The following is a 26958-nucleotide window of genomic DNA, read 5'->3' on the forward strand; positions in this document are numbered from 1 at the left end:
AAAATGGAGAAGTGGATTTACATATTCCAAATACTTTACCTTTTGCGCTAAGAGAATCTTCTGATAACTTTTATGAGTTGGTAGTTTCAGAGCCTTTAGACAGAGAAAAAGTACCAGAATATGACATCACATTCACTGTTACAGACAGGGGATCCCCTCCGTTATCTGACAATGAAACTATGACTTTGGAACTACTAGACGTTAACGACAACGTTCCACAGTTCCCTAAGTCGTTCTACACAATTCCCGTTACTGAGAATAACGCACCTGGGGCCTTGTTAAGTTCCCTCACTGCTTTTGATCCTGACCTACATGAAAACCAGTATCTAGTTTATTTTATTATAGAAAAGGAGATAGTGAACACCTCCATGTCCATGCTGTTCTCCATCAATCCAGAGAACGGTAATCTTTACGCACTAAAGACGTTTGATTACGAAATAGAGAAGGAGTTTCTTTTCCACATTGAATCCAGAGACTCTGGTGTCCCTCCGCTCAGCAGTAACGTGACTGTTCGCATTGTAATTGTGGACCAAAATGACAACACACCTGTTATCGTCTCTCCGTGGCGCGCACATGGATCAGTAGTTGAGGAGAAGATCCCCAGATCCACCGATAAAGGATCCCTGGTTTCCAAGGTGATAGCTATAGACACTGACTCTGTAAAAAACTCTCGGATAACATACCAGTTTCTCCAGGTGACTGATGCCACGTTATTCAGTCTGGATCAATACAACGGAGAGATCAGGACAATGAGAATGTTCAGTTACAGAGACCCACGTCACCAACGGCTGGTTGTCATCGCCAAGGACAACGGGGAGCCTGCGCTTTCTGCTACAGTCACCATCAAGCTGTCCACGGTGGAGACTGCTGTTAAAGCCTACTCTGACATGACTGAAGTGCCTCTAGAATATGACATCTTCTCAGACCTCAACCTGTACCTGGTGATCGGACTGGGCTCGGTGTCGTTTCTGTTACTGATCACCATATTGGTCACCTGCGTGCTGAAGTGTCAGAAACTGAAGCCCATCAAAGCGGCTCCCCTTAGCAGGAACAGCGTGATCAGTGAGAGGAACTCCACCATCGCGGATTCCACCCTGGTCTCCAACGATGCATACTGGTACAGTCTGTTTCTAGCGGAGACAAGGAAGGGAAAGCTCGTAGTCAGACAGCCTGTGCCAAAGGGATCCAGATACATCGTGTCCAGTGTTCCAAGAAGCACGGGACTGACAGAGACCAGCGACTCAGCTGCTTCTACTCTGCAGGTAAGATAGCATTATATTATGTCTTCTTGCGACTAGTGAATCTTCGGGTAAGACGTTTGGTAGTAGGCTACAAAGTCATACAGTTTCCGGCGTATACATTTATTTTAAATCGTCTCTCTGAACGTCCTCCATGGTCCCAATATAATGACATGACCCGAATTGTGCTAACTGGTCATATTCGCACAGCGTCGCTGTTAACCAGCCTAACCATTCATTTGTGATGTCACGATCGCCATGTTGGGCGTCGTAATGTGGAACAGCTGCAGGTGTCGACTCCACCATCGGTAGAGAAAATATATTTGCAATAGTACAACATCACAAGACTGTTGAATACGAAGAAGGTTCATAACATTTTCACATAATTTTAGAGGACAAACTACTTTCTGTGACGATATACTGTATTATAAGACCGTTATCCAGTGCTTTTGAACGATGGAGCTACACATTGATGCCCAGGCGTGGAGATGGTATGTTTCGGTGTTTTTTATTCATTTTGCCGTTCTGAACACAATTTATGCAGTTAACCACTATTCTATTCCTGAAGAACTGAAGGAAGGTTCGGTAGTAGCAAATTTAGCAGCGGATTTGGGACTTGATGTTAAAACTCTTAGTAAAAGGAATATGCGCTTGGATGTAATCGCTAATAAGAAATACTTAGATGTGAACAAAGAAACTGGGGAACTCTACGTCGTTGAGAAAATCGACAGGGAATACCTTTGCATATCAAAAACGACATGCTTTCTTAAACTGGATGCTACAATTGAAAATCCGATACGGATGTTTAATATTGAATTAGAAGTCCTGGACATTAACGACAATGCACCTAATTTTCGAAGAGATACAATGCATTTGGATATCTCTGAGTCTACCCCTGCTGGCGAAAGATTCTCATTGACCAACGCTGTAGACCCGGACATTGGTACAAATTCTATCAAAACCTATTACTTGAGTGAAAGTGATCATTTCAACATTGAAATTCAGACAGGCCGTGATGGATCTAAATTCACTAATTTGATTTTAAAGCAGGCTTTAGACAGAGAGGAGCAGGCTGTTCATGATCTAATACTTACAGCTGTGGACGGTGGCATGCCCACGCACTCTGGTACAGCCAGCATCATTATTCGCGTGTTAGATACAAATGACAACGCTCCTCAGTTCGATAAAGAAAGCTACACTATAGAAGTTGTAGAAAATTCGCCAATTGGTAGCCTTGTGGTTAAACTGAATGCAACTGATTTAGATGAGGGGACAAATTCAGACGTAGTATACTCATATAGTCTTTACACGTCTGAGAAAACACAAGAAACGTTTAGTCTAAACCCTAACACAGGAGAAATAACGATTAAGGAAATGATCAATTATGAAGATTTTAGAATATATGAGATGGAGCTAATAGCAACTGATAAGGGCGCAAATCCATTATCAGGCCAGTGTAAATTAACCATTCTGGTAAAAGATATGAATGATAATCATCCTGAAATATCCATTAGATCATTCCAGAGTCCAATCAAGGAGAATGTAGCTTTAGATACAGTGATAGCAGTAATTAGTATTGGGGACAAGGACTCTGGTAAAAATGGAGAAGTGGATTTACATATTCGAAATAATTTACCTTTTGCGCTAAGAGAAACTTCTAATAACTTTTATGAGTTGGTAGTTTCAGAGCCTTTAGACAGAGAAAAAGTACCAGAATATGACATCACATTCACTGTTACAGACAGGGGATCCCCTCCATTATCTGACAATGAAACTATGACTTTGGAACTACTGGACGTTAACGATAACGTTCCACAGTTCCCTCAGTCGTTCTACACTATACCCGTTACTGAGAATAACGCACCTGGGGCCTTGTTAAGTTCCCTCACTGCTTTTGATCCTGACCTCCATGAAAACCAGTATCTAGTTTATTTTATCATAGAAAAGGAGATAGTGAACACCTCCATGTCCATGCTGTTCTCCATCAATCCAGAGAATGGTAATCTTTACGCACTAAAGACGTTTGACTATGAGATAGAGAAGGAGTTTCTTTTCCACATTGAGGCCAGAGACTCCGGTGTCCTTCCACTCAGCAGTAACGTGACTGTGCACATTGTTATTATGGACCAGAATGACAACACACCAGTTATTGTCTCTCCGTGGCGCGCACACGGCTCCGTGGTGGAGGAAAAGATCCCCAGATCCACCGATAAAGGATCTTTAGTTTCCAAGGTGATAGCAATAGACATTGACTCGGTACAGAACTCTCGCATAACATACCAGTTTGTCCAGGTGACTGATGCCACCTTATTCAGTCTGGATCAATACAACGGAGAGATCAGGACTATGAGAATGTTCAGTTACAGAGACCAGCGTCACCAACGGCTGGTTGTCATCGCCAAGGACAACGGAGAGCCTGCGCTCTCTGCTACAGTCACCATCAAGCTGTCCACGATGGAGACCGCTGTTAAAGCCTACTCTGACATGACTGAAGTGCCTCTAGAATATGACATCTTCTCAGACCTCAACCTGTACCTGGTGATCGGACTGGGCTCGGTGTCGTTTCTGTTACTGATCACCATATTGGTCACCTGCGTGCTGAAGTGTCAGAAACCGAAGCCCAGCAAAGCGGCTCCTCCCTGCAGGAACAGCGTGATCAGCGAGAGGAACTCCACCATTGCGGATTCCACCCTGGTCTCCAACGATGCGTACTGGTACAGTATGTTTCTAGCGGAGACGAGGAAGGGAAAGCTGGTAGTCAGACAGCCTGTGCCAAAGGGATCCAGATACATCGTGTCCAGTATTCCAAGAAGCACGGGACTGACAGAGACCAGCGACTCAGCTGCTTCTACTTTGCAGGTAAACTAGCTTACATGTTCTGGGTCTACAACCATTATACAGGCTTTTGTCGTTTTGTGCCACATACTGAGATTTCACTGAAATGTTCTTCCCAATTAGTATTCAATTAAAACGACACTGATTCTAACCACTCCAGTTTAGCAAAGTAATCCTAGACTCTGGTAGAACATAATTGGTATTTTCACCCAATTTTCACTAGCTGCTGAAGCCTAAAAGTAATAATCGATATTAAGAGCAAGAGGCATGCACACTGTGTCGCTGTTGGCTAAGAAAACACACGGGCTTGTGAGGTCGTGGTCGCCATGACAGTGCGTCATAATGAGGAAGTCAGAGGATGATAATGGACAGCTCCGCGGTGCTGAATCCAACGTTTACGAATGATATGACTAAGACGTTATGGCATGCACTGACATGCCAAGTGGATTAATATTATACATATAGACCTACAGTATATATACAGTATAGACAATCGTTACATACACGCTAAACGAAACAACATTTAAAAACGACGTCTTTACACACGGAGAAGGCGCAACAATGGAGTTGTATAACCAACAGCCTTGGCAAAGGTATGTCTCGCTTTTCCTAGTTTTATCGGCCACGTTGGACACAGGGTGTGCAGTAACGCACTATTCTATACCCGAGGAAATGAAAGTAGGCTCCGTGGTCGCCAATTTGGCTGGAGATCTGGGCTTGGATGTCAAAACTCTGAACAAACGCAAGATGCGTCTAGATATTATCGCCAACAAAAAATATCTAGACGTGAACAAAGAAACTGGAGAGTTGTTCATTGTCGAGAAGATAGACAGGGAGTATATCTGCAACACAAAGTCATCGGCATCCTGTTATTTGAAAATGGAGGTGATAATTGAAAACCCTTTAAGGATTTTTAACATTGAATTAGAAATTTTGGATATCAACGACAACGCCCCACAATTCCGAAGAGATGCAATACATCTGGATATTTCTGAGTCCACACCCTTTGGAGAGAGATTCTCTCTCAGCAATGCTGTTGACCCCGATGTTGGTACAAATTCAGTAAAGACATACTATCTTAGCGAAAGCGTTCACTTCAATATTGAAGTGCAAACTGGTAGGGACGGGTCGAAGTTCGCAGATTTGATTTTGAAAAACGCTTTAGACAGAGAGGACCAAGCTGTTCATAATCTAATACTCACTGCTGTTGATGGGGGAGTACCCACGCGCTCCGGTACAGCCAGCATAATTGTTCGTGTACTAGATACAAATGACAACGCGCCTCAGTTCGATGAGGAAACGTATACAATGAACGTGATAGAAAACTCCCCCATTGGAAGCATTGTTGTTAAACTGAATGCGACTGACTTAGATGAGGGGTCTAATTCAGATATTGTATACTCATATAGTTTGTATACACCTGAGAAATCACAAAACACATTCAGTTTAAATACAAATACTGGAGAAATAACGGTGAAGGAAATGATTAACTTTGAGGATTTCAAAATATATGAGATGGAGGTAATAGCTACGGATAAAGGAGTTAGTTCATTATCTGGACAATGCAAGCTAACAATTCTAGTCACAGATATGAATGATAATCACCCTGAAATATCAATTAAATCATTCCAGAGTCCAATCAAGGAGAATGTAGCAGTAGATACAGTGATAGCTGTGGTTAGTATTGGTGACAAGGACTCTGGTAAAAATGGAGAAGTGGATTTAAATATTCAACATAATTTACCTTTTGCACTTAGAGAATCTTCTGATAATTATTATGAGTTGGTAGTTTCAGAGCCTTTAGACAGAGAGAAAGTGCCAGAATATGACATCACCTTCACCGTTAGAGATAGGGGATCCCCTCCGTTATCTGACAATGAAACCATGACTTTAGAACTACTTGACGTTAACGACAACGTTCCACAGTTCCCTCAGTCATTCTACACTATACCAGTTACTGAGAATAACGCACCGGGGGCCTTGTTAAGTTCCCTCACAGCGTTTGATCCTGACCTCCATGAAAACCAGTATCTAGTTTATTTTATTATAGAAAAGGAGATAGTGAACACCTCCATGTCCATGCTGTTCTCCATCAATCCAGAGAACGGTAATCTTTACTCACTAAAGACGTTTGACTACGAAATAGAGAAGGAGTTTCTTTTTCACATCGAGGCCAGAGACTCCGGTGTCCCTCCACTCAGCAATAACGTGACTGTTCACGTTGTAATCGTGGACCAGAACGACAACACCCCAGTCATCGTCTCTCCGTGGCGTGCGCACGGGTCCGTGGTGGAGGAAAAGATCCCCAGATCCACCGATAAAGGATCCCTTGTTTCCAAGGTAATAGCTATAGACACAGACTCGGTACAAAACTCTCGGATAACATACCAGTTTCTTCAGGTGACTGACGCCACGTTATTCAGTCTGGATCAATACAATGGAGAGATCAGGACTATGAGAATGTTCAGTTACAGAGACCCACGTCACCAACGGCTGGTTGTCATCGCCAAGGACAATGGAGAGCCTGCGCTCTCTGCTACAGTCACCATCAAGTTCTCCACGGTGGAGACTGCTGTTAAAGCCTACTCTGACATGACTGAAGTGACTCTAGAATATGACATCTTCTCAGACCTCAACCTGTACCTGGTGATCGGACTGGGCTCGGTGTCGTTTCTGTTACTGATCACCATATTGGTCACCTGCGTGCTGAAGTGTCAGAAACCGAAGCTCAGCAAAGCGGCTCCTCCCAGCAGGAACAGCGTGATCAGCGAGAGGAACTCCACCATCGCAGATTCCACCTTGGTCTCCAACGATGCCTACTGGTACAGTCTGTTTCTAGCGGAGACAAGGAAGGGAAAGCTGGTAGTCAGACAGCCTGTGCCAAAGGGATCCAGATACATCGTGTCCAGTATTCCAAGAAGCACAGGACTGACAGAGACAAGCGACTCAGCTGCTTCTACTCTGCAGGTAAAACAAGACAATATGTTATGCATCTACAATCATTATAGGCTGACTGGGCCACAGACTGAGATTCTAATGTCATTTCTCCATCCATATTACGAGTCCTTTTCAATGGCGTTTATCCCAACCACTACTGCCTAGCAAGGTCATCCTAGACCCTTATATTTAAGCACATCCGTAGTATTTTCACCCTATTTGTAGACGTAATTTTGATTAGTTGTGAAATAGTAAAAGTAATCATCGAATCGAAGGGTGCAAGGCATTGCACACTGCGTCGCTGTCGGCTAATAAATCGTACCGGGTTGTGAGGGTGTCGTCATCATGAGTGCGTCATAATGAGGAAGGCAGAAGATAGTGGACAACTCTGCGGTACAGAATCCACCGTTCAAGAAATATCATTCTTACGTTATTGGTTGCACTTAAATGTCAAATGGATTAATATTGTATCGACAGGAGTTATATACATGCCGAACATAAAATAACATCTTGTAGCACGTCTTTAGGCGTGGAGCATCCGTAACAATGGAATGGTATTTAAAAGTGCAGCCTTGGACAAGGTATGTCTCGGTTTTTCTTATTTTATCTGCCACGTTGGACACAGGGTCTGCTGTAACGCACTATTCTATACCTGAGGAAATGAAAGTAGGCTCCGTGGTCGCCAATTTGGCTGCAGATTTAGGCTTGGATGTCAAAACTATGAACAAACGTAAGATGCGTCTGGACATTATCGCCAACAAAAAATATCTAGACGTGAACAAAGAAACTGGAGAGCTTTTCATCGTCGAAAAGATTGACCGAGAATATCTGTGCATAACTAAAACAACATGTTATCTAAAAATGGAGGTGATACTTGAAAATCCTTTGAGGATTTTTAACATTGAATTAGAAATTGTGGATATTAACGACAACGCTCCCCAATTCAGACGAGAAGCCATACATCTTGATATTTCCGAGTCCACTTCTGCCGGGGAGAGATTCTCTCTCAGCAATGCGGTAGATCCCGATGTTGGTATAAATTCAGTAAAAACATATTATCTTAGTGAAAGTGATCACTTCAATATTGAACTTCAGACCGGTAGGGATGGGTCAAAGTTTGCAGATTTGATTTTGAAAAAGGCTTTGGACAGAGAAGAGCTGGCTACTCATGATTTAATACTCACAGCTGTAGATGGCGGAGTCCCTACGCGCTCCGGTACAGCCAGTATTGTTGTTCGTGTGTTAGATGCGAATGACAACGCCCCTCAGTTTGATAAGGAAACATATAACATTAACGTGATGGAAAACTCTCCTATTGGGGCACTTGTAGTTAAACTGAATGCCACTGACTTAGACGAAGGATCCAATTCTGACATTCTTTACTCTTACAGTTTGTATACATCTGAGAAAACACAAAACACATTCAGTTTAAACCAAAACACTGGGGAAATAACGGTGAAAGAAATGATTAATTATGAAGATTTAAGAATGTATGATATGGATGTAATAGCCACTGATAAAGGGGGTAATCCTTTATCAGGTCAGTGTAAACTAACAATTTTAGTTACAGATATGAATGATAATCACCCTGACATATCAATTAAATCATTCCAGAGTCCAGTCAAGGAGAATGTCGTCGTAGATACAGTGATAGCTGTGGTTAGTGTCAGTGATAAAGATTCAGGTGGAAATGGAGTAGTTGATTTACATATTCCAAAGAATTTACCATTTGCGTTAAGAAAATCTTCTGATAACTTTTATGAGTTGGTAGTTTCGGAGCCTTTAGACAGAGAGAAAGTGCCAGAATATGACATTACTTTCACTGTCACAGACAGGGGTTTCCCTCCGTTATCTGACAATGAAACCATGACTTTGGAACTACTGGATGTTAACGACAACGTCCCACAGTTCCCTCAGTCGTTCTACACTATACCCGTTACTGAGAATAACGCACCTGGGGCCTTGTTAAGTTCCCTCACTGCTTTTGATCCTGACCTCCATGAAAACCAGTATCTAGTTTATTTCATCATAGAAAAGGAGATAGTGAACACCTCCATGTCCATGCTGTTCTCCATCAATCCGGAGAACGGCAATCTTTACGCACTAAAGACGTTTGACTATGAAATAGAGAAGGAGTTTCTTTTCCACATTGAGGCCAGAGACTCTGGTGTCCCTCCACTCTGCAGTAACGTGACTGTGCACATCGTTATTGTGGACCAGAATGACAACACACCAGTCATCGTCTCTCCGTGGCGCGCACACGGCTCCGTGGTGGAGGAAAAGATCCCCAGATCCACCGATAAAGGATCCCTTGTTTCCAAAGTGATAGCAATAGACACGGACTCAGTACGAAACTCTCGGATAACATACCAGTTTCTCCAGGTGACTGATGCCACCTTATTCAGTCTGGATCAATACAACGGAGAGATCCGGACTATGAGAATGTTCAGTTACAGAGACCCACGTCACCAACGGCTGGTTGTCATCGCCAAGGACAACGGAGAGCCTGCGCTCTCTGCTACAGTCACCATCAAGCTGTCCACAATGGAGACTGCTGTTAAAGCCTACTCTGACATGACTGAAGTGCCTCTAGAATATGATATATTCTCAGACCTCAACCTGTACCTAGTGATTGGATTGGCCTCGGTGTCGTTTCTGTTACTGATCACCATATTGGTCACCTGCGTGCTGAAGTGTCAAAAACCGAAGCCCAGCAAAGCGGCTCCTACCTGCCGGAACAGCGTGATCAGCGAGAGGAACTCCACCATCGCGGATTCCACCCTGGTCTCCAACGATGCGTACTGGTACAGCATGTTTCTAGCGGAGACGAGGAAGGGAAAACTCGTAGTCAGACAGCCTGTGCCAAAGGGCTCCAGATACATCGTGTCCAGTATTCCAAGAAGCACGGGACTGACTGAGACCAGCGACTCAGCTGCGTCTACTCTGCAGGTAAGATCTTTTTTTAACTGAATTAGACATTAAATTTAGGCACATTTTTCAAAGTGCATTTCCTGAATTTCTTGATAGCGTAGTTAAGTGTCCTCTAGATGAGAAGAGTATGGCGCGTGTAAGATATTTATCCAATCAAAAAGGTTTATACTATTACGCCTAGGCTACTTTTGACATCATTGTACTTCACTCTAGTGCAAACTGTAATTTTTATTCTGAGAGACAAGACCAATAAAATGCGCCAAGCGTCGCTACTTACTAGTAAAATGACTCATTTTGTGATGTCATGGTCGCCATGACACTTTGTCAGATAAAAAGCCAATAGTTTGGAATAGAGACAGATCCCAAACAGTCAACCGAGGCTACTAACCGCTCTGACTGAACTCGTTGTCGGCTAATACGCTCGCTTCTTTTCGCTGTTATAGTTGTCTTTTTTTCACTGTACCAGAGCGCAAGGAGCAAAGCTTTCGAGCGATGGAAACAAATGCGTTAGTTCACCCATGGATAAGGTACGTCTGTGTGTTTCTTCTTATCTCTGCCGCCCAGGACTTAGCTTCTGCTGTAACACACTATTCTATCCCAGAGGAAATGGAGGAAGGCTCGGTTGTCGCCAATTTAGCTGCTGATCTGGGACTAGACGTGAAGACCCTGAGCAGACGGAAAATGCGTTTAGATATTATCGGAAATAAAAAATACTTGGATGTTAATAAAGAAACGGGAGAATTGTACGTTGTTGAGAAGATAGACCGAGAATTTATTTGCGCTACCAAAACAGCCACAACCTGCTTCATGAAAGTAGATGCTACAATCGAAAACCCGATACGAATGTTTAACATAGAACTCGAAATCATGGATATCAATGACAATGCACCATCTTTCAGAAGGGACACAATGCACCTTGACATCTCAGAGTCCAGTCCTGCTGGCGAGAGATTCTCTTTAAATAATGCCATCGACCCTGACGTTGGTTCGAACTCCGTTAAAACCTACTACCTCAGTGAAAGTGAACATTTTAATATTGAAGTTCAGACTGGTAGGGACGGGTCCAAATTTGCAGATTTGATTCTGAAAAAGGCTTTAGATCGAGAAGAGAAGGCTTTTCATAATCTCATACTCACAGCTGTAGACGGTGGAGTCCCCAGCCGCTCCGGCACAGCCAGCATTATTGTTCGAGTACTCGATACCAATGACAACGCCCCTCAATTTGACCAAGATGTATACAAAATTAATTTAATGGAAAACTCTCCAATAGGAAGTCTTGTATTTCAATTTAATGCAACAGATCCAGATGAGGGCACCAACTCGGAAATATATTATTCTTTTAGTTTGTACACATCAGAAAAGACGCAGAGCACTTTCGGTTTGAATCCTAAAACAGGGGAAATCAGAGTAAAAGAAATGATTAATTACGAGGATTTTAGAATTTATGACATGGAAGTGATTGCAACTGATCAAGGCAGCAATCCTTTATCAGGTCAGTGCAAGCTAAATATTATGGTCACAGACATGAATGATAATCATCCTGAAATATCCATCAAATCATTCCAGAGTCCAGTCAAGGAGAATGTAGCAGTTGATACTGTGATAGCTGTAGTTAGTGTCAGTGATAAAGATTCTGGTGAAAATGGAGTAGTTGATATACATATCTCAAAGGATTTGCCATTTGCGTTTAGAGAGTCTTCTGATAACTATTATGAGTTGGTAGTTTCAGAGCCTTTAGACAGAGAGAAAGTACCAGAATATGACATCACATTCACTGTTATAGACAGGGGATCCCCTCCGTTATCTGACAATGAAACTATGACTTTAGAACTACTTGACGTAAACGACAACGTTCCACAGTTCCCTCAGTCGTTCTACACTATACCAGTTACTGAGAATAATGCACCTGGGGCCTTGCTAAGTTCCCTTACTGCGTTTGATCCTGACCTCCATGAAAACCAGTATCTAGTTTATTTTATTATAGAAAAAGAGATAGTGAACACCTCCATGTCCATGCTGTTCTCCATCAATCCAGAGAATGGTAATCTTTACGCACTAAAGACGTTTGATTACGAAATAGAGAAGGAGTTTATTTTCCACATTGAGGCCAGAGACTCTGGTGTCCCTCCACTCAGCAGTAACGTGACTGTGCACATCGTTATTGTGGACCAGAATGACAACACGCCAGTCATCGTCTCTCCGTGGCGCGCACACGGCTCCGTGGTGGAGGAAAAGATCCCCAGATCCACAGAGAAAGGAACCCTGGTTTCCAAGGTGATAGCAATAGACACGGACTCTGTAAAAAACTCTCGGATAACATACCAGTTTCTCCAGGTGACTGATGCCACCTTATTCAGTCTGGATCAATACAACGGAGAGATCCGGACTATGAGAATGTTCAGTTATAGAGACCCGCGTCACCAACGGCTGGTTGTCATCGCCAAGGACAATGGAGAGCCTGCACTCTCTGCCACAGTCACCATCAAGCTGTCCACCGTGGAGACTGCTGTTAAAGCCTACTCTGATATGACTGAAGTGCCTCTAGAATATGACATCTTCTCAGACCTCAACCTGTACCTGGTGATCGGACTGGGCTCGGTGTCGTTTCTGTTACTGATCACCATATTGGTCACCTGCGTGCTGAAGTGTCAGAAACCGAAGCCCAGCAAAGCGGCTCCCCCCAGCAGGAACAGCGTGATCAGCGAGAGGAACTCCACCATCGCGGATTCCACCCTGGTCTCCAACGATGCGTACTGGTACAGTCTGTTTCTAGCGGAGACGAGGAAGGGAAAGCTCGTAGTCAGACAGCCTGTGCCAAAGGGATCCAGATACATCGTGTCCAGTATTCCAAGAAGCACGGGACTGACCGAGACCAGCGACTCAGCCGCTTCTACTCTGCAGGTAAGCATGACCTTCAGCTGTATTCCAACTTGACCACCTTACAAAACTGAAGTTTGAGGTTTCACTCCTTCAACAGTCCAAAGCTCATTACTTGAGTTTTTACAGAGTGGACTTTTGTGTAAGGCCTTCCACATGAAGGAAATCCTAAACTGGTCTAGCCATTTCCTTGGGGTTTGAACACTTTCTCTTGTCTCAGGAAGGTTACTCACCATTCTACTCTAATCGCCAAACCGCATTTGTGCACATTCAAATATATTTTAGCATAGCTGTCCTAAATACTTCACAACCTCATGTGAAATCTTTTGAGCTTGTGTCATTTTGTGTTGCAAAAACAACACATAATACAACTTGTAAGTAAAGAAAACAATCCAACAAAATCTAAAAGTAAAACTTTTCCCCTCCCAATAATTCCCCTTTTTTCTTCCCTTCCTATGGAGAAATCACTGATCTGAATGGATTAGTATCAGTGCTGTAGATAGGAACAATGTTTAACTTTTACAGGCAAGTTTGTCTAGACAATATTTAGGAAGAGGTTGAGCGTTAGATAATTTTAACAGGTTTCAACGTGTCCACATTCACAGTTTATCAAAGTGTATATTTGGAAAAGATGACATGTACCGTACAATTGAACTTGATTAAATAAACTTCTTTTAGAAATCACTGTCACATCTGTCCTTTTTTTCTCAATGCAAAAAAAAACAGGTGTGTTTCTGCTCCATCAGTAATCCTCACCCCAGGCTTAGCTCTCTACTCGTGGCAGAAGGCCTTTACCTGTGGTTTTAATCACATGTATTCCCCCTAGCACCTCAGTGAACAGCTGCAACAACCTGTGTAACCGGACAGGTTAAAAACGTTAGACCCTTGAATACACAACAATACCAACAATGTATTTATGAACACGGTTTTATTGGTATTAACAAAGTTTAAAACAGGAAACTGTCATCCTATAAAATACTAGCAGAGGAAATAACACAAGAAAACAACTCATCAATTCACAGTTAGAACAGGGTGGCCAGACTAGGCGCCGGCAGTGGAAATGGGTATTATCTGCAAACCTGTAAAGAGGGCTATAGTAATCTAACCGACCGTGTGGTAACCCTATAGTGGAAAACGTCAAGATGTGCAAAGTTTAAGCAGTGATCCCCACTGAGATCAGTCTGTGCAAAGCGTGTAAACAATGACACTGCAAACGTACGTGCAAAAACTGCAAACAATCTGGCACTATAATAGCATGTGCAATATGCAAACAGCTGGAGGCTAAATGAGCCAACAGGTAAGATCACCACCCAGTATGACAACACAGAGCCCCAGGTATGAAGATAATCGGTATAAATATGGTGACACTGCGGGCAGCCAGTGGAAAGTCTAACCACAATTTAAAATACACAATTCCCTACTCTAACGGGGAACGGATTCGAAGGCCAATCACCGTTCGACAGTACTCACGGCCCAACCCACGGCCTAGCCAACCGAAGTCCAGGAGGAGGTTGAGGGACAGATGCGAGCCTGTCGGCCACGCCTACGAGGCACTGACGTTGTTCCCCCGTGCGTTAGCAGCCCAGCTCAGACTGGGGAAACAGGAAACTATAATCCACACCAACAATAGTTCGTCTCGGGGTAGTCGTCCACACTGCTGATGGCGTCTGCTTCTTCTGTGTGCTGGGGAAGTGCAGGAGGTGTATAATTAAACGCAACCAAATGTAACGATCACGGTTGCAGTTGTTCTTACACACATAAAGTAATAGCGGGGCTACTTCCCTTTATGGCGTGGAGTTGAGTGCGTTGAACAATCTGATGGGGCTTGGAGGCACCGTGCTGACCGATCATCCAGGACTCGGGGAAGAGGGCGGCTGGCTCCGGATCTCGCCTCCGTGTGTGGAAACCGTTGTCGTCCGTAGTCGGGTGCGAGCCCTGAGAGGAGATCTTGGTTTGTTCTTATGCCTTTACCCAGCCAATCCCGTAGGTGGTCAAATCAGCCCGCCGATAAGGAACACCTGTAGAGAGATGTCACGCAAACACCGACACAGCAAACATACAGAACGATATCGGCTGTCCCGCCCCCAAACATGTGTTCAAATGAATGACATTTGCTCCCGTTACAATTCCCCCCCACATTAACAGTGGTCGTCCCGAGCACTACTGTCTGGTTCAATCCTCAGGGCGGTACCGTGCTGGAGGTTGACCCCGATTGTGGCGAGCTGGGTACCTTGGTGGGGTACCCGTTGCGGTTCCTTGATGGTGTGTAGGGGTTGGGCCATGATCTACAGGTACATTAAGAGGAACTACTAGATCGTATACAGGGGCTTCGGGGGCCGGGGCGACTGGAGCAATGGCAGGAGGTGGCGTTGCTGTGGAGGCCGTTGGCGCTGCGGCCGGTCTCAGCGGTGCGGCTGTGGGTTCCTGCTGCTGTTGTGGCATCAGTTGGTGGCGTGCCAGTGGGATGTATGGCCAAACCGGTTCTGGTTGCCAGGTGTCGTTTCTATGTGGGTTCGCAGGGGTGTGGTTGGTTGGTGGTGGATCACCAGGACAGGATCTCAAGTTGTTACGATGGATTGTTCGAATAGGACCATCTTTACCCTCTGGCCGTATAGCAAATACTGGCCGGTCCTGGTAAGGCTGGGAGACGACTACAAAGGGTAATGGGAGCCACTGAGGGGCCAATTTACCTTGAGCCCGACGGCGAAAATTTCTGATTAGCACCCTCTCTCCAGGTAGCAGCGGCAAGGTACGGGCATTGCGGTCATACCGTTTTTGGTTCCAGTTTACACGACGCTCCGCATTTCCCCGTACTGCGTCATAAGCTTGTAGAAGTGAGTGATAGTGCGTTCGGACCCACCCGTCTAGATCAGCTCTTTGTTGAGGTGGTGCGACTTCATGTAGCATGTCCACTGGAAGCCTGGCGTGGCGGCCAAACACGACGTAGTGTGGTGTCATCCCGGTGCTAGCGTGGGAGGAATTGTTGTATGCTTGCAGGAGGGCTGGAAGATGAACTGGCCACTGGGCCTGGTGCTTAACCTCGATTGTGCTCAACAGGGACAGAAGTGTGCGGTTAAGCCTTTCGCAGGCCCCGTTGCCCTGTGGGTGGTACGGGGTAGTATGTACCTTCCTGCAGCCATACATGGCACATAGTTGTTGCATTAGGGCCGACTCGAATGCTCCCCCTCGGTCGGTGAGGATCCGTTCTGGGCAGCCAAATGGGAGGATGAGAGCAGTCCACAGTGCCTTCACCGTTGTAGCAGCCGTCTGATCCTTCGTGGGCACGGCCAGTGCGTAGCGTGAAAACAGATCCGTGATGACCAAAATATATTGGTAAGGGTCCGCGGGCCTTCCGAGTGATAAAAAGTCCAGGGCCACAGTTTCAAATGGAAAGCTGGACGGAATGGGGCACAGGGGGGCTTTTGGTTGTTGCCCCCGCTTTCCTACCACACAGGTGGTACATTCGGTGGTCCATGCCCGGGCACTTGCACTCATTCCCACCCAAAAGAACCTCCTCCTAAGCAAGGACATCATCTTGTCGCCGTGAGCGTGACCTGCCGCTCTGTGGTATTCCTCCCATATCGATCGAGCTTGGCCCTCTGGGATGACAATTTGTCTTACTGGGGCCCCAGTGTCAGGTTCAGTGACGTGCCTCACCAAGGCTCCATCTTGAAGCTCCAGATGGTCCCACTCTTGAAGCAGGCGACGGAGTTGTGGGGACAAGGCCGAACGGTTACCGGTGACTGGAGGTTCTGCCTCTAGCCTCCAGGCCTGGAGGAGTCGTAGGTCTGGATCCTCTATTTGACGCGTCGCCCATAGGTTTGAGCCAGGGCAGGGTTCTACTGACGTCGTGCACGCTGTGGCCTGTGTGGTGGTGCTGGTGGCTTCTCCTGGAAGTCGCGACAAGACATCTGCGTTTCGGTTGGCCGTCCCTGGTCGGTAGCGTACTTCGTACGAGTAGTTGGCCAGTTGGGCCACCCATCGTTGTTCGGTTGCCCCCAGTCGTGCGGTCTGCAGGTGGACTAGCGGGTTGTTGTCTGTGAACACAGTGACTTGGGCCCCCCACAAGTAGTCTTTGAATTTGTCTGTAATTGCCCACTTCAAGGCCAAGAGCTCCAGCTTGAAGGAGCTGTAATTTTTGTCGTTGCGCTCAGCCGGAGCGAGGCTACGGCTTGCGTATGCTATGACCCGCTCTTTTCCATCCTGGACTTGGGACAGGACCGCTCCTAGGCCATCCAGGCTGGCGTCTGTGTACAGCTTGAAAGGCAATTGGAAGTCCGCAAAAGCCAGTATGGGGGCACTAAGAAGAGCCTGTTTCAGGTTGTCAAAAGCAACTTGGCAGTCAGCTGTCCACTGGATTGGGGCAGAAGGTCTATTAGCCTGGCCCTGTAGGAGCTGGTGAAGTGGAGCGGCGACTTTGGAGAAAGCAGGGATAAATCGCCTGTAGTACCCCGCGAAGCCTAAAAATGACCTCACTTGCTTGACGGTCGTGGGCGCAGCCCAATCGCGGACAATGGCCGTCTTGTCTGGGTCGGTTGCCACACCCTGACTGCTAACCACATGCCCCAGGTAGACCACTTGCTTCTGGAACAGAGGACACTTACGGGGTTGTAGTTTCAGGCCATGTTCTTGAAGGCGGGTAAATACCTGTTCTAGGTGTTGTAAGTGGGTGGGGAAGTCGGGCGAATAGACTATGACGTCATCGAGATAAATCAAGAGGTGATCGTACACTTGTGAGCCGAGGCAACGTTGCATTAATCTCTGAAACGTAGCTGGCGCATTGCAGAGTCCAAAAGGCATACGTTCAAAGTGGTAGAGGCCAAAGGGTGTAGTGAACGCAGTCTTCTCCTGGTCCTCTGGTGCGACATCCACTTGCCAGTATCCGCTCGCCAAGTCGAGCGTGGAGTACCATTTGGCTTGGGTTAGGCTCGTGAGGGACTCCTCAATGCGCGGCAGGGGAAAGGAGTCTTTGTGAGTCACGGAATTAAGCTTGCGGTAATCCACACAGAATCTCCACGACCCGTCTTTCTTTTTTGCCAGGACCACTGGAGCTGCCCACGGACTCGAACTTTCTTTCACCACCCCACTGTCAAGCATGCCCTGCAATAAGGCCCTCAACTCTGGGTAGAGGTTTGGAGCGACAGGGCGGTAGCGTTCTCTTATTGGGGGTGCTGTGCCAGTGGGTATCTGGTGGGTGACCACTGAGGTCCTTCCAAAATCTTCATCGTGTGCAGCGAATATGTGTGACCACTTCTGCAGGAGGGCCTTCAGTTGTGCTTGTTGATAGTCATTCAATTCCTCCCCACGTAGTGCCAGTGCCGGGTGCTCCTCGGTTGAAGTCTGCCCTACGTGCTGTACATCGACCTCAACTATCTGGGGACCAGTATTGCGCAGCACCAACTTCGACCGCCCTTGTACATCTCTGGGGTCAATCTGGGTCACTGTAGCCAGGGGGCGTCGTTGAGGTAGTTCCAGCGGGAAAGGATTAGGGTTGCAGATGCGCAGGGGGACCCTCCCACCACGGGTCCAGCTCAAAGATCTGGCCACTCTCCATTCGTGCCCATGGTCTTCTAGGTCTTCAACCAGGACCAGGCAATCCTGTAGGCCAGCTGCTTGTGGAACTTGGGCCCAGATAATAGTCTCTGTGGTAGGAGGTAACCTCACTGGGGACTGCCGCTGGAGTCTAGCCACCCCTTGTAGCTCCATCTGGCCCATCGACGTATCCGCTTTCTGGCAAGCGGCAAAAGCTGCATCCCAAGCCTTCTCTGCATGAGGAGAGAACACAGATTTAAATGCCGTCACTCCTGGGTGCCCCCTACGGAATACCTCTGTCCAACAATCCGCCACCACATTCATTCCAAGGAGGCCATATTCTGTGTTTATACAATCATCCCTCACAATAACCACACCCTTTTTCTTAATGTCTATTCCCCCAATACTAAAATCCAAGACAGCATAACCCACATAAGGAATACGAAGACCATTGGCCGCTTTCAAGGTTAGCCATGGTATACCACTGGGATCTTGTATGCACTCCCCCCCAAAATAGTGCTGGAACAGTGTTTGGCTGAACATGGTGACTTGGGAGCCAGTGTCAAGTATAAATGGAACCCGTTGCCCTTGAACAAACACTTCCACTTCAGGGCATTTGCCCACCATTGAGGGCCTTTGTGGGGGTACGATCTGGGGCCCCTCCCGGTTCACTCGCCCTGCTGTGACCGGGGATACCGAAAACCCGGCTGGTGCGGCCGTCGCCGTGGGCAAAACCTCTGAATATGCCCAGCCTCCCCGCAGTCGCGGCAAATGGCTCTCCCTTGGCCATCCCATTGGTAAGACGTATTATCCGGGGGGGCAGACCCTAGCCGCTGTCGTCTCGGGTCATGTTCTTGACGCCAAGCCTGTTGGGGGTTTGCACCCATGGCCGGCAGTGCTGTAGCACCGGTGGCTGGTATGATGTTTAAACGCCCTTGCAGCTGTTCGACGATGGATTTACTTAGGAGGCTCACCTGTTCTGTCAACTCTTGACGCAATTCGGCTCGGAGGGCTTCCTTCATTTGCTGCCAATCAGAGGTGACCGTTGAGGGCCTCTTGGATGTTGTGGCAACAGTTGGGCAAACTTGGGCTTCTTCAGTGTGGCCCAGTTCACGCTCCAATGCTTTTGCCTCTGCACAGACCTGGACAAATGTAAGCGTTGTGACCCTTCTGAGCTGTCTTTGCAGTTCTTGTTTGGCTAATCCCTGCCTCAGGCCCATGGAAAACTGGGTGCGCAGCAGTTCGTCATCCGAGCCCGCATCCTGGGGGTCTCTTGCTCTCCACCTGTGATGCAGCTCCCGCAGCCGAAGAGTGAACGTGCCCACATCCTCTCCAGGTTCTTGTTTACAGTTAAAGAACTGTACTCGCAGCAGGGCTACTGGTTGCTGGCCCCCATACAGCCTCGCCAGGGCGTCCAGAATCTTTACATCCGTATTTCGATCAGCCTCTGCCAACAGCGCCACCTCCCTTTTTGCATTCCCTTCCAATACGCTCAACAAAAAGTCTACCCGCTGTTCGTCATTTAGCCCCTGGGCCCGAATAAAAGCCTCAATTTGGGTTCGCCAATCTAGAAATTTGGATGGTTCTCCTTCCCCGCTATACTCTGGCACCCATGGCCCACTCATGAACCATGGCATCATTGTGGGCACTACTTGGGGTTGTGCCCCCGCTACCATTGGCTGCCCGCCATTATTCATATTGCTGTGTACGTCAAGGGTCCTGCCGACTACGCCAAATTTGTAACCGGACAGGTTAAAAACGTTAGACCCTTGAATACACAACAATACCAACAATGTATTTATGAACACGGTTTTATTGGTATTAACAAAGTTTAAAACAGGAAACTGTCATCCTATAAAATACTAGCAGAGGAAATAACACAAGAAAACAACTCATCAATTCACAGTTAGAACAGGGTGGCCAGACTAGGCGCCGGCAGTGGAAATGGGTATTATCTGCAAACCTGTAAAGAGGGCTATAGTAATCTAACCGACCGTGTGGTAACCCTATAGTGGAAAACGTCAAGATGTGCAAAGTTTAAGCAGTGATCCCCACTGAGATCAGTCTGTGCAAAGCGTGTAAACAATGACACTGCAAACGTACGTGCAAAAACTGCAAACAATCTGGCACTATAATAGCATGTGCAATATGCAAACAGCTGGAGGCTAAATGAGCCAACAGGTAAGATCACCACCCAGTATGACAACACAGAGCCCCAGGTATGAAGATAATCGGTATAAATATGGTGACACTGCGGGCAGCCAGTGGAAAGTCTAACCACAATTTAAAATACACAATTCCCTACTCTAACGGGGAACGGATTCGAAGGCCAATCACCGTTCGACAGTACTCACGGCCCAACCCACGGCCTAGCCAACCGAAGTCCAGGAGGAGGTTGAGGGACAGATGCGAGCCTGTCGGCCACGCCTACGAGGCACTGACGTTGTTCCCCCGTGCGTTAGCAGCCCAGCTCAGACTGGGGAAACAGGAAACTATAATCCACACCAACAATAGTTCGTCTCGGGGTAGTCGTCCACACTGCTGATGGCGTCTGCTTCTTCTGTGTGCTGGGGAAGTGCAGGAGGTGTATAATTAAACGCAACCAAATGTAACGATCACGGTTGCAGTTGTTCTTACACACATAAAGTAATAGCGGGGCTACTTCCCTTTATGGCGTGGAGTTGAGTGCGTTGAACAATCTGATGGGGCTTGGAGGCACCGTGCTGACCGATCATCCAGGACTCGGGGAAGAGGGCGGCTGGCTCCGGATCTCGCCTCCGTGTGTGGAAACCGTTGTCGTCCGTAGTCGGGTGCGAGCCCTGAGAGGAGATCTTGGTTTGTTCTTATGCCTTTACCCAGCCAATCCCGTAGGTGGTCAAATCAGCCCGCCGATAAGGAACACCTGTAGAGAGATGTCACGCAAACACCGACACAGCAAACATACAGAACGATATCGGCTGTCCCGCCCCCAAACATGTGTTCAAATGAATGACATTTGCTCCCGTTACACCTGCTCCGATTAGTCTTCCCTAATATAGTGTGACAGGTTGAGTTGCGTGTTGTTGCAGTGTTTGCCACTCTGTGGCCTATATTTCAGCAGAGTGCCCGATGCCAGAATCGCTTTTTGGAGTTAACAAGCATTAAGGGAGATTTGAGTGAAGTTGGAATTGTTCTTTCTCCGTGTGGTATATGATCCAACCATAAGGAGTCTGAAAGACACTGTAGTAGTTTTATGCAAACTCTGTAGCACAGGATACAAGTTAGATCAGTATATCTCATTTTAGTATCTAATCACAGCACAGGCAGGGGCTGGCCTAGTAGGGTTGCCAAAAGCCTCAGGGCGTAGCCTTTTAAGAAGAAGTATGCTCTGTTCCAGCGCAGATAACCTCATAGGTCAGAGCGACATGGAGCAGCTGCGTGTGCAACAACATGTATTGTGAAATAGGCCTATCTGTGTATCAGGGTTCCAGGCCGATTGCCAATGAAATATTTGTATGACGTACAAGCCTTGTATAAATATCACTCTCTGCCATGTTAGTTTTTGGGTTCGTCTCTGGAGCTGAGACAGCCTGTATTCCAATCCTGGCACAATAAAGTAAGACCTTTGTTATAATCGACTACGACTTACAGAAATCCTTCTTGTCCACATCAACTGACCTTGGACCATAAAAAGAGCATATTGAGTCCACAACAACACCCTCTGGGATTCCCATACAGGCCATTTCTAAATAAGATGATCTCTCATACACTGTAGCCACTTGACCAGTTTATTCAGTTATAGCATGTGCTATTTCATAAAGTCCATACACTATGAACAACCTTGTGGATGTCCTTTTGATTTAAACGCTACAATCTCCAGCTGTTCATGCACCCTCCCTGTGTCTGTCCTAGCCCAGCGTGCTGCTAGCCACCCTCCCTGTCAGTGCTGCAGAGGCTGCCTCCTCCTTTTCCCTCCTCTCCCTCTCTCCTTTGTCCTTACGTCATCCTGAAGGGAAATGGGAGCATGGAGAAGGTCTGCAGTACGAGAGAGAGGGAGAGAGAGAGGGGGGGGCTGTGGCTTTGGGGGGCTGACATTCTTTTCTGCTCTGCATGAGACTGGTCTTTGTAGCAAATCCAGCTGTTAAATTATAGCCTGGATTCACTGCTTCTACTGTATGTCCGTGTTTATGACAGTGTTTATATGTTTAAAGCCATTCTGGATCAATAGGGTCCAGTTGGATGCAATATTACAGACGTTACACTTTTAGAGATGTGTTGAAAAGGTAAGTATCAGCAGCATGTGTTTTTTTTTGTATGCATATGCGTGTGCATACATGCTTGTGTAACTGCTGAAAATGTCACCTTTCTAACCAGCTTTTTTTCCCAGATGCAGATGGAGTTCTCTAGCCATGCTCTCTTGCCACTGTCGATCATACCATTACCGAACCCTAGAATAAGATTATTATGACATACATCAATATGACTTATCTTTCCTTTACAAATGAACATATTGTGTGTGTGAGTCAAACTATAAGATAACCATAAGGTTTGTCATACATTACAGGATTTCATCTTATGTGTTTACAATGACCTGACCATTAAAATGATTGTTTCTTTTCTTCCTGCTCTAAAGTACTCTAAATGAGGGAAGTCCATGCTGCAGCTGGAGGTATGCAGGAGTCTCACTCCCCCGTCCTGACCCGGACCCACACCCCCACCCCCTCTTGAATGACCTTACACAAATGAGTGTTTTGGTGTTGTTTGATTTTGTTGTCAAGAGTTTTTCCTTCTGTCCTGTGTTTTTGGTCTTCTCAGAGGAGGAGCTGTGGTTGTTGTGAACAAAAGCCTTATCTGTTGACATCGAGCACCCTTGCTCCTAACGCTGTGGGCGTGTGACCCCTCACCCCGAGGCCTAAGACCTCTTCTTACATGGGCTAAACTTGGTCTAACATTGCCACCGCATCAATATCCTCTGCCAATACTATAGCTACGATGTGATGAGTTGCTAACAACAATATTCATATATATTTGGCAGAGGCTCTGCGTAAATAAGAATTATGGAGATGGATTGAGGTATGCCCCCCCATCCCATGCTTTTGTCTCATACACGATGGTAGCTCCCCCACACAATAGAGTATTTATGATAAGCTATTAGTCTAGTAAAAAGACTCATTCTGAGTCGGTGTAACTGGTCCTCTTTCTATTCACCCATCACTGAGTGTCTCCTGCCCGTGACTGAGGTACCTGACAACAGCCCTTCTGCCCAGGCTTTCACTGACATCACTGATGCTTTGTCCTACAACAGAAAAAACACTCATATGCTCATACCTTTCTGCTACAGAAACACATATAGCCCTCTATGTCTTTAGCTTACAGTCAGTATACTCTCATACAGTCTGGTGCATGTGATATTAATCTGTGTTCATCCCTTGTAGTGCCATCACTAATTTATTTAGAGTAGTCACACATATTGTATATTTGATATGCTTGTTGGATTGAATTGTTCTTTATTTCTGGTGTGATCAATGAGTGTTTTAATTTACTGTAAGCAAGTTCATATAGAGAGGAAGCGTGAATTCCTGTCTGCTGCAACTCAATTTGGGACCTAATTCTTTGTGCAGGGGGGATGCAAAGGGAAACAGATCACCCAGTTACTTAGCAACCACCAACCCCTCCCCTCACGTAATCTTGGAGCATGGTGTGTTCATTAATAGTCTCACCACTACATGTCATATTTCCTAGGGTCTGCCCCCACCCTCACTCTGCCTGAATCCCAGTGACAGACTATGGCTGCATGAGACATGACAGAGTCTGGCCATTCACAAGGCTGGAAACAATTATTTGTCTAATTCTCTTTTCTCATTTGTAGGCATCCACCACTACCAGCAGTAGCAGTTCCTCATAAGGCCCCCACCCAACTGGTCTACCTGACTGACCCCAGCAGGATACCCCCGTGTGATGAAGAAATTAGATCTTCTCCCCCCCCATCCCTCACTGGAACATATTTTCTGACAGTATAGTCTTTACAAGGATTTGTGTCACCCAAAGGACCAAAAATAAGCTATGGTGACTCCTTGCCCTTCCTGTACCCCCCCCCCCCCTCCCTCGAACCAATCTTGTATAGGCACACCCGCTAAAGCCGATCAGCCAGCATACCACCTTTTGTTCATTCAACACGCATGCATCTGCATGGGTCTGTCCCAATCTCACTGAGCTCTTTATGGATGGCTTTAAAGGGAAAAGACCACAGAGACACACTGACTGTACAGCAAGAGATGTTCCTTGGACATTCAAAGAAAGGAGTCCCACCATGAACTGAAGGAGATGGACATTGGAATGTGGAAATGCCTTTAAAGACTTAATCTTTGATGTTCATTTTGTAAAAAATGTTCTGGCCTCTTCAAAGCATTTGTGTGAAAATGTATAGTAAAAAAAAGTATACAACTAAAGTATGAAAACATCTTGAGTAGATGGGAATCAATGTTGTGTATGGTAGTAGTCCTTTAGTGTATTTTCGTACGGTGTCCAAACTAACTTGTGTACAATGTGTGAAATGGACTGATTACAGTAGCTGTCATCAATCTGTTTACCAGCCAAGTAAGTGTGAGGCCTTCTTCATCAGTATATATTTGCCCTTTAGTTTATCTGCATGAAGATATTAATGTACAATAAGTGCTGTGTCAGTTTTAGTTTTGAGATGGTTTGAGTGACCCACAATATATAACTATACTCAGCCTCACTCCCCATCACAGTTTTGTTCTGGACTTTATACATAAGGAGCACACTGTCGTTCTCACAGCGGCTAATTGAGAAGAACCATAAAGACTATGGGTCTGGAGGAGGGATGGACTTAACCAGGAGAATTTCAAGAAAAAAGTGACATTTGGCTCCATTTCAACTCCCAGTGCTGCTGATTCAAGTGTTAAAGGATGATATCTCTGACACCTCATTCACTGTTGCAGGCAGAACTCTTAGAACATTTGATTGTTAGTGAGGCCTCATTTGTAAGTTCCCAATTGTTTGACCCTGGTTCACACTAGGTGGTTTGGAGGAACCTGAGATAACATTCTCAAATCCAGGCTCACAGTGGATGCAAATGAAATGAATGAAATGGTTATTGAAAACCTTTTCCATTTACCAAAACTATCAACAAATGTAATTTATTATTATTAATAGCAGTACTCTAAACACATTGGCACAAGAGATTTAAGATGAAACGCACAGTGGGTTATGGTCTCTCTTAACTGAGTGTGTATATAGAAAACTCTGCACCCATATGTGAAAGTGAGATTTGCCATTCATGTCAAGAAAAGTCTGCCTCTGGATATCAGCTTTTGTATTCTCTGAAGATACTTAATTAAGTACAATGTTTCACAGCCTTAAGTTTGCTTTTGTTATTGAGAGTCATTGAGGGTGCATTATTTCAGTGATTGACCAAGTATTCATTTTTGTAACAGCCAAAATGTAAATTATGCCAATGCTTTCGTAATCAGTGAAAAAGCAAAACTGCTTGAATTGTGCAATGAAATACAACTTGTCCAAGTTGTATTGCTTTGATTTTTATTTACTTTGTGTCTTTTGTACAATGTACAATATCATGTTCAATAGCCAATGCTACAGCTAAAAGAGCAGGAGAAACTTCATTTCTAATTCGGCCTACTATTGCCGCTTTAATACGCGTTCAAGCCAAGTGAAGTGCTTTGTGTATGATAATCTAGTGATGGTGCAAGATAGTCATAATTTATATGTATTGTTCCGTATGCTTCTGTCATCATTGTTATCTGTTCATACCTACCATTACATTTATGACGATCAATGTGTCTGATCTCTGATTTGCTATATAAGTAGAAAGGGTTTCTAATATTTTTGTTTGGCTAACTCAGGGGCCACAAAGCACAGAAATGCTCTTTTACAGACATGATACCATATCTGAACTGTTTGAATAAGCTTGACATGAGGAGGAACGATCAAACAGTGTGCATTGGAAGGGTTGGATGTTAAAAAGGCTTGTTCATTTTTCAGGGGGTACTTCAACCCACTTAAACCTCCAAAGTTGTCAGAGGCCTGTTGATGCTGCTGGCATCTGGATGATGATAAAACATGCCCATGTTATACAGAACTTCCTATCTATCCCTCAGCTACTACTCATGTAGTGAGGCAAGAATGCCTGCGTGTGTTTTACCACATAGGTAAGGCTCCAATGTGTTTTATTGCATGCTAACATATATTTTACATTTATGCATTTAGCAGCAGGCACAGGCACAAAAGAAAAACACACCTACCTCATAGGCCTGAAGCAACTGCTAGGTGCTGACTGAGAAGGCCTAGCCCTATGTAGGTCAGCTATGCTGTGCTAATGAAACACTATGAATGTGAAAAAAACCTACCTATGGGAGGACCAGAACTGTGGCATTTATTTTTGTCTCATTTCCCATTTTTCTTTGACAGAGACACACATTGTTTCTTCTAAGTGTATTTAAGTCGTAGATAAATCACTGAATCTTTTGTCTTTGATTATGTGTGTTCAGTCTTCACCACTATCACCACAGTAATCCAGCAGCAGACAGGATAATAAGTAACCATATGCTTTTTTAACGCATGCCTTTGACCTTTTAAACCCTTATTAGCA

The 26958-nt window shown here is 45.5% G+C and overlaps 2 protein-coding genes and 1 long non-coding RNA gene across 6 annotated transcripts in view; 2 read left to right on the plus strand and 1 right to left on the minus strand.

The window, feature by feature from the left end:
* The window catches only part of LOC146302321 (uncharacterized), a 32980-nt gene extending 11480 nt beyond the window's left edge, over positions 1-21500 (minus strand). The window contains exons 1-4 of the long non-coding RNA XR_014732008.1: positions 21361-21500; positions 10219-13669; positions 9740-9827; positions 8195-8412 (exon numbers count right to left, since the gene is read on the minus strand). This is a non-coding gene — a long non-coding RNA (uncharacterized LOC146302321). The remainder of the gene's footprint in view (positions 1-8194; positions 8413-9739; positions 9828-10218; positions 13670-21360) is intronic.
* On the plus strand, positions 1570-26145 carry LOC146302325 (protocadherin alpha-C2-like). 4 transcript variants are annotated; one of them, XM_084679113.1, is made up of 3 exons: positions 1570-4097; positions 22963-22998; positions 24199-26145. In XM_084679113.1, exons 1-2 carry the CDS (start codon positions 1695-1697, stop codon positions 22972-22974), a joined length of 2415 nt encoding a protein of 804 aa, XP_084535239.1. In that variant the 5' UTR covers positions 1570-1694; the 3' UTR covers positions 22975-22998; positions 24199-26145. The 4 variants fall into 4 exon arrangements, with proteins under 4 accessions (XP_084535239.1, XP_084535156.1, XP_084535094.1 ...); XM_084679030.1 differs by lacking the exon at positions 1570-4097 and adding an exon at positions 7486-9959; XM_084678968.1 differs by lacking the exon at positions 1570-4097 and adding an exon at positions 10434-12842.
* LOC146302326 (protocadherin beta-16-like) lies at positions 4524-7175 on the plus strand. The gene has a single exon (XM_084697409.1). The coding sequence runs from the start codon at positions 4635-4637 to the stop codon at positions 7173-7175; it is 2541 nt and encodes an 846-aa protein (XP_084553535.1). The 5' UTR covers positions 4524-4634.
* Positions 26146-26958: the final 813 nt, after the last annotated feature.

The sequence above is a fragment of the Hypomesus nipponensis genome, chromosome 1, assembly GCF_054491055.1.
Source record: "Hypomesus nipponensis isolate SF chromosome 1, ASM5449105v1, whole genome shotgun sequence".
Lineage (NCBI taxonomy): Eukaryota > Metazoa > Chordata > Actinopteri > Osmeriformes > Osmeridae > Hypomesus > Hypomesus nipponensis.

Coding starts and splice junctions, on each gene's coding strand:
- LOC146302326 (XM_084697409.1), top strand. CDS start 4,635: ATGGAGTTGTATAACCAACAGCCTTGGCAAAGGTATGTCTCGCTTTTC.
- LOC146302325 (XM_084678879.1), top strand. CDS start 10,434: ATGGAAACAAATGCGTTAGTTCACCCATGGATAAGGTACGTCTGTGTG. Junction 12,843..24,198: donor CAGCCGCTTCTACTCTGCAG/GTAAGCATGACC, acceptor TCTCATTTGTAG/GCATCCACCACTACCAGCAG.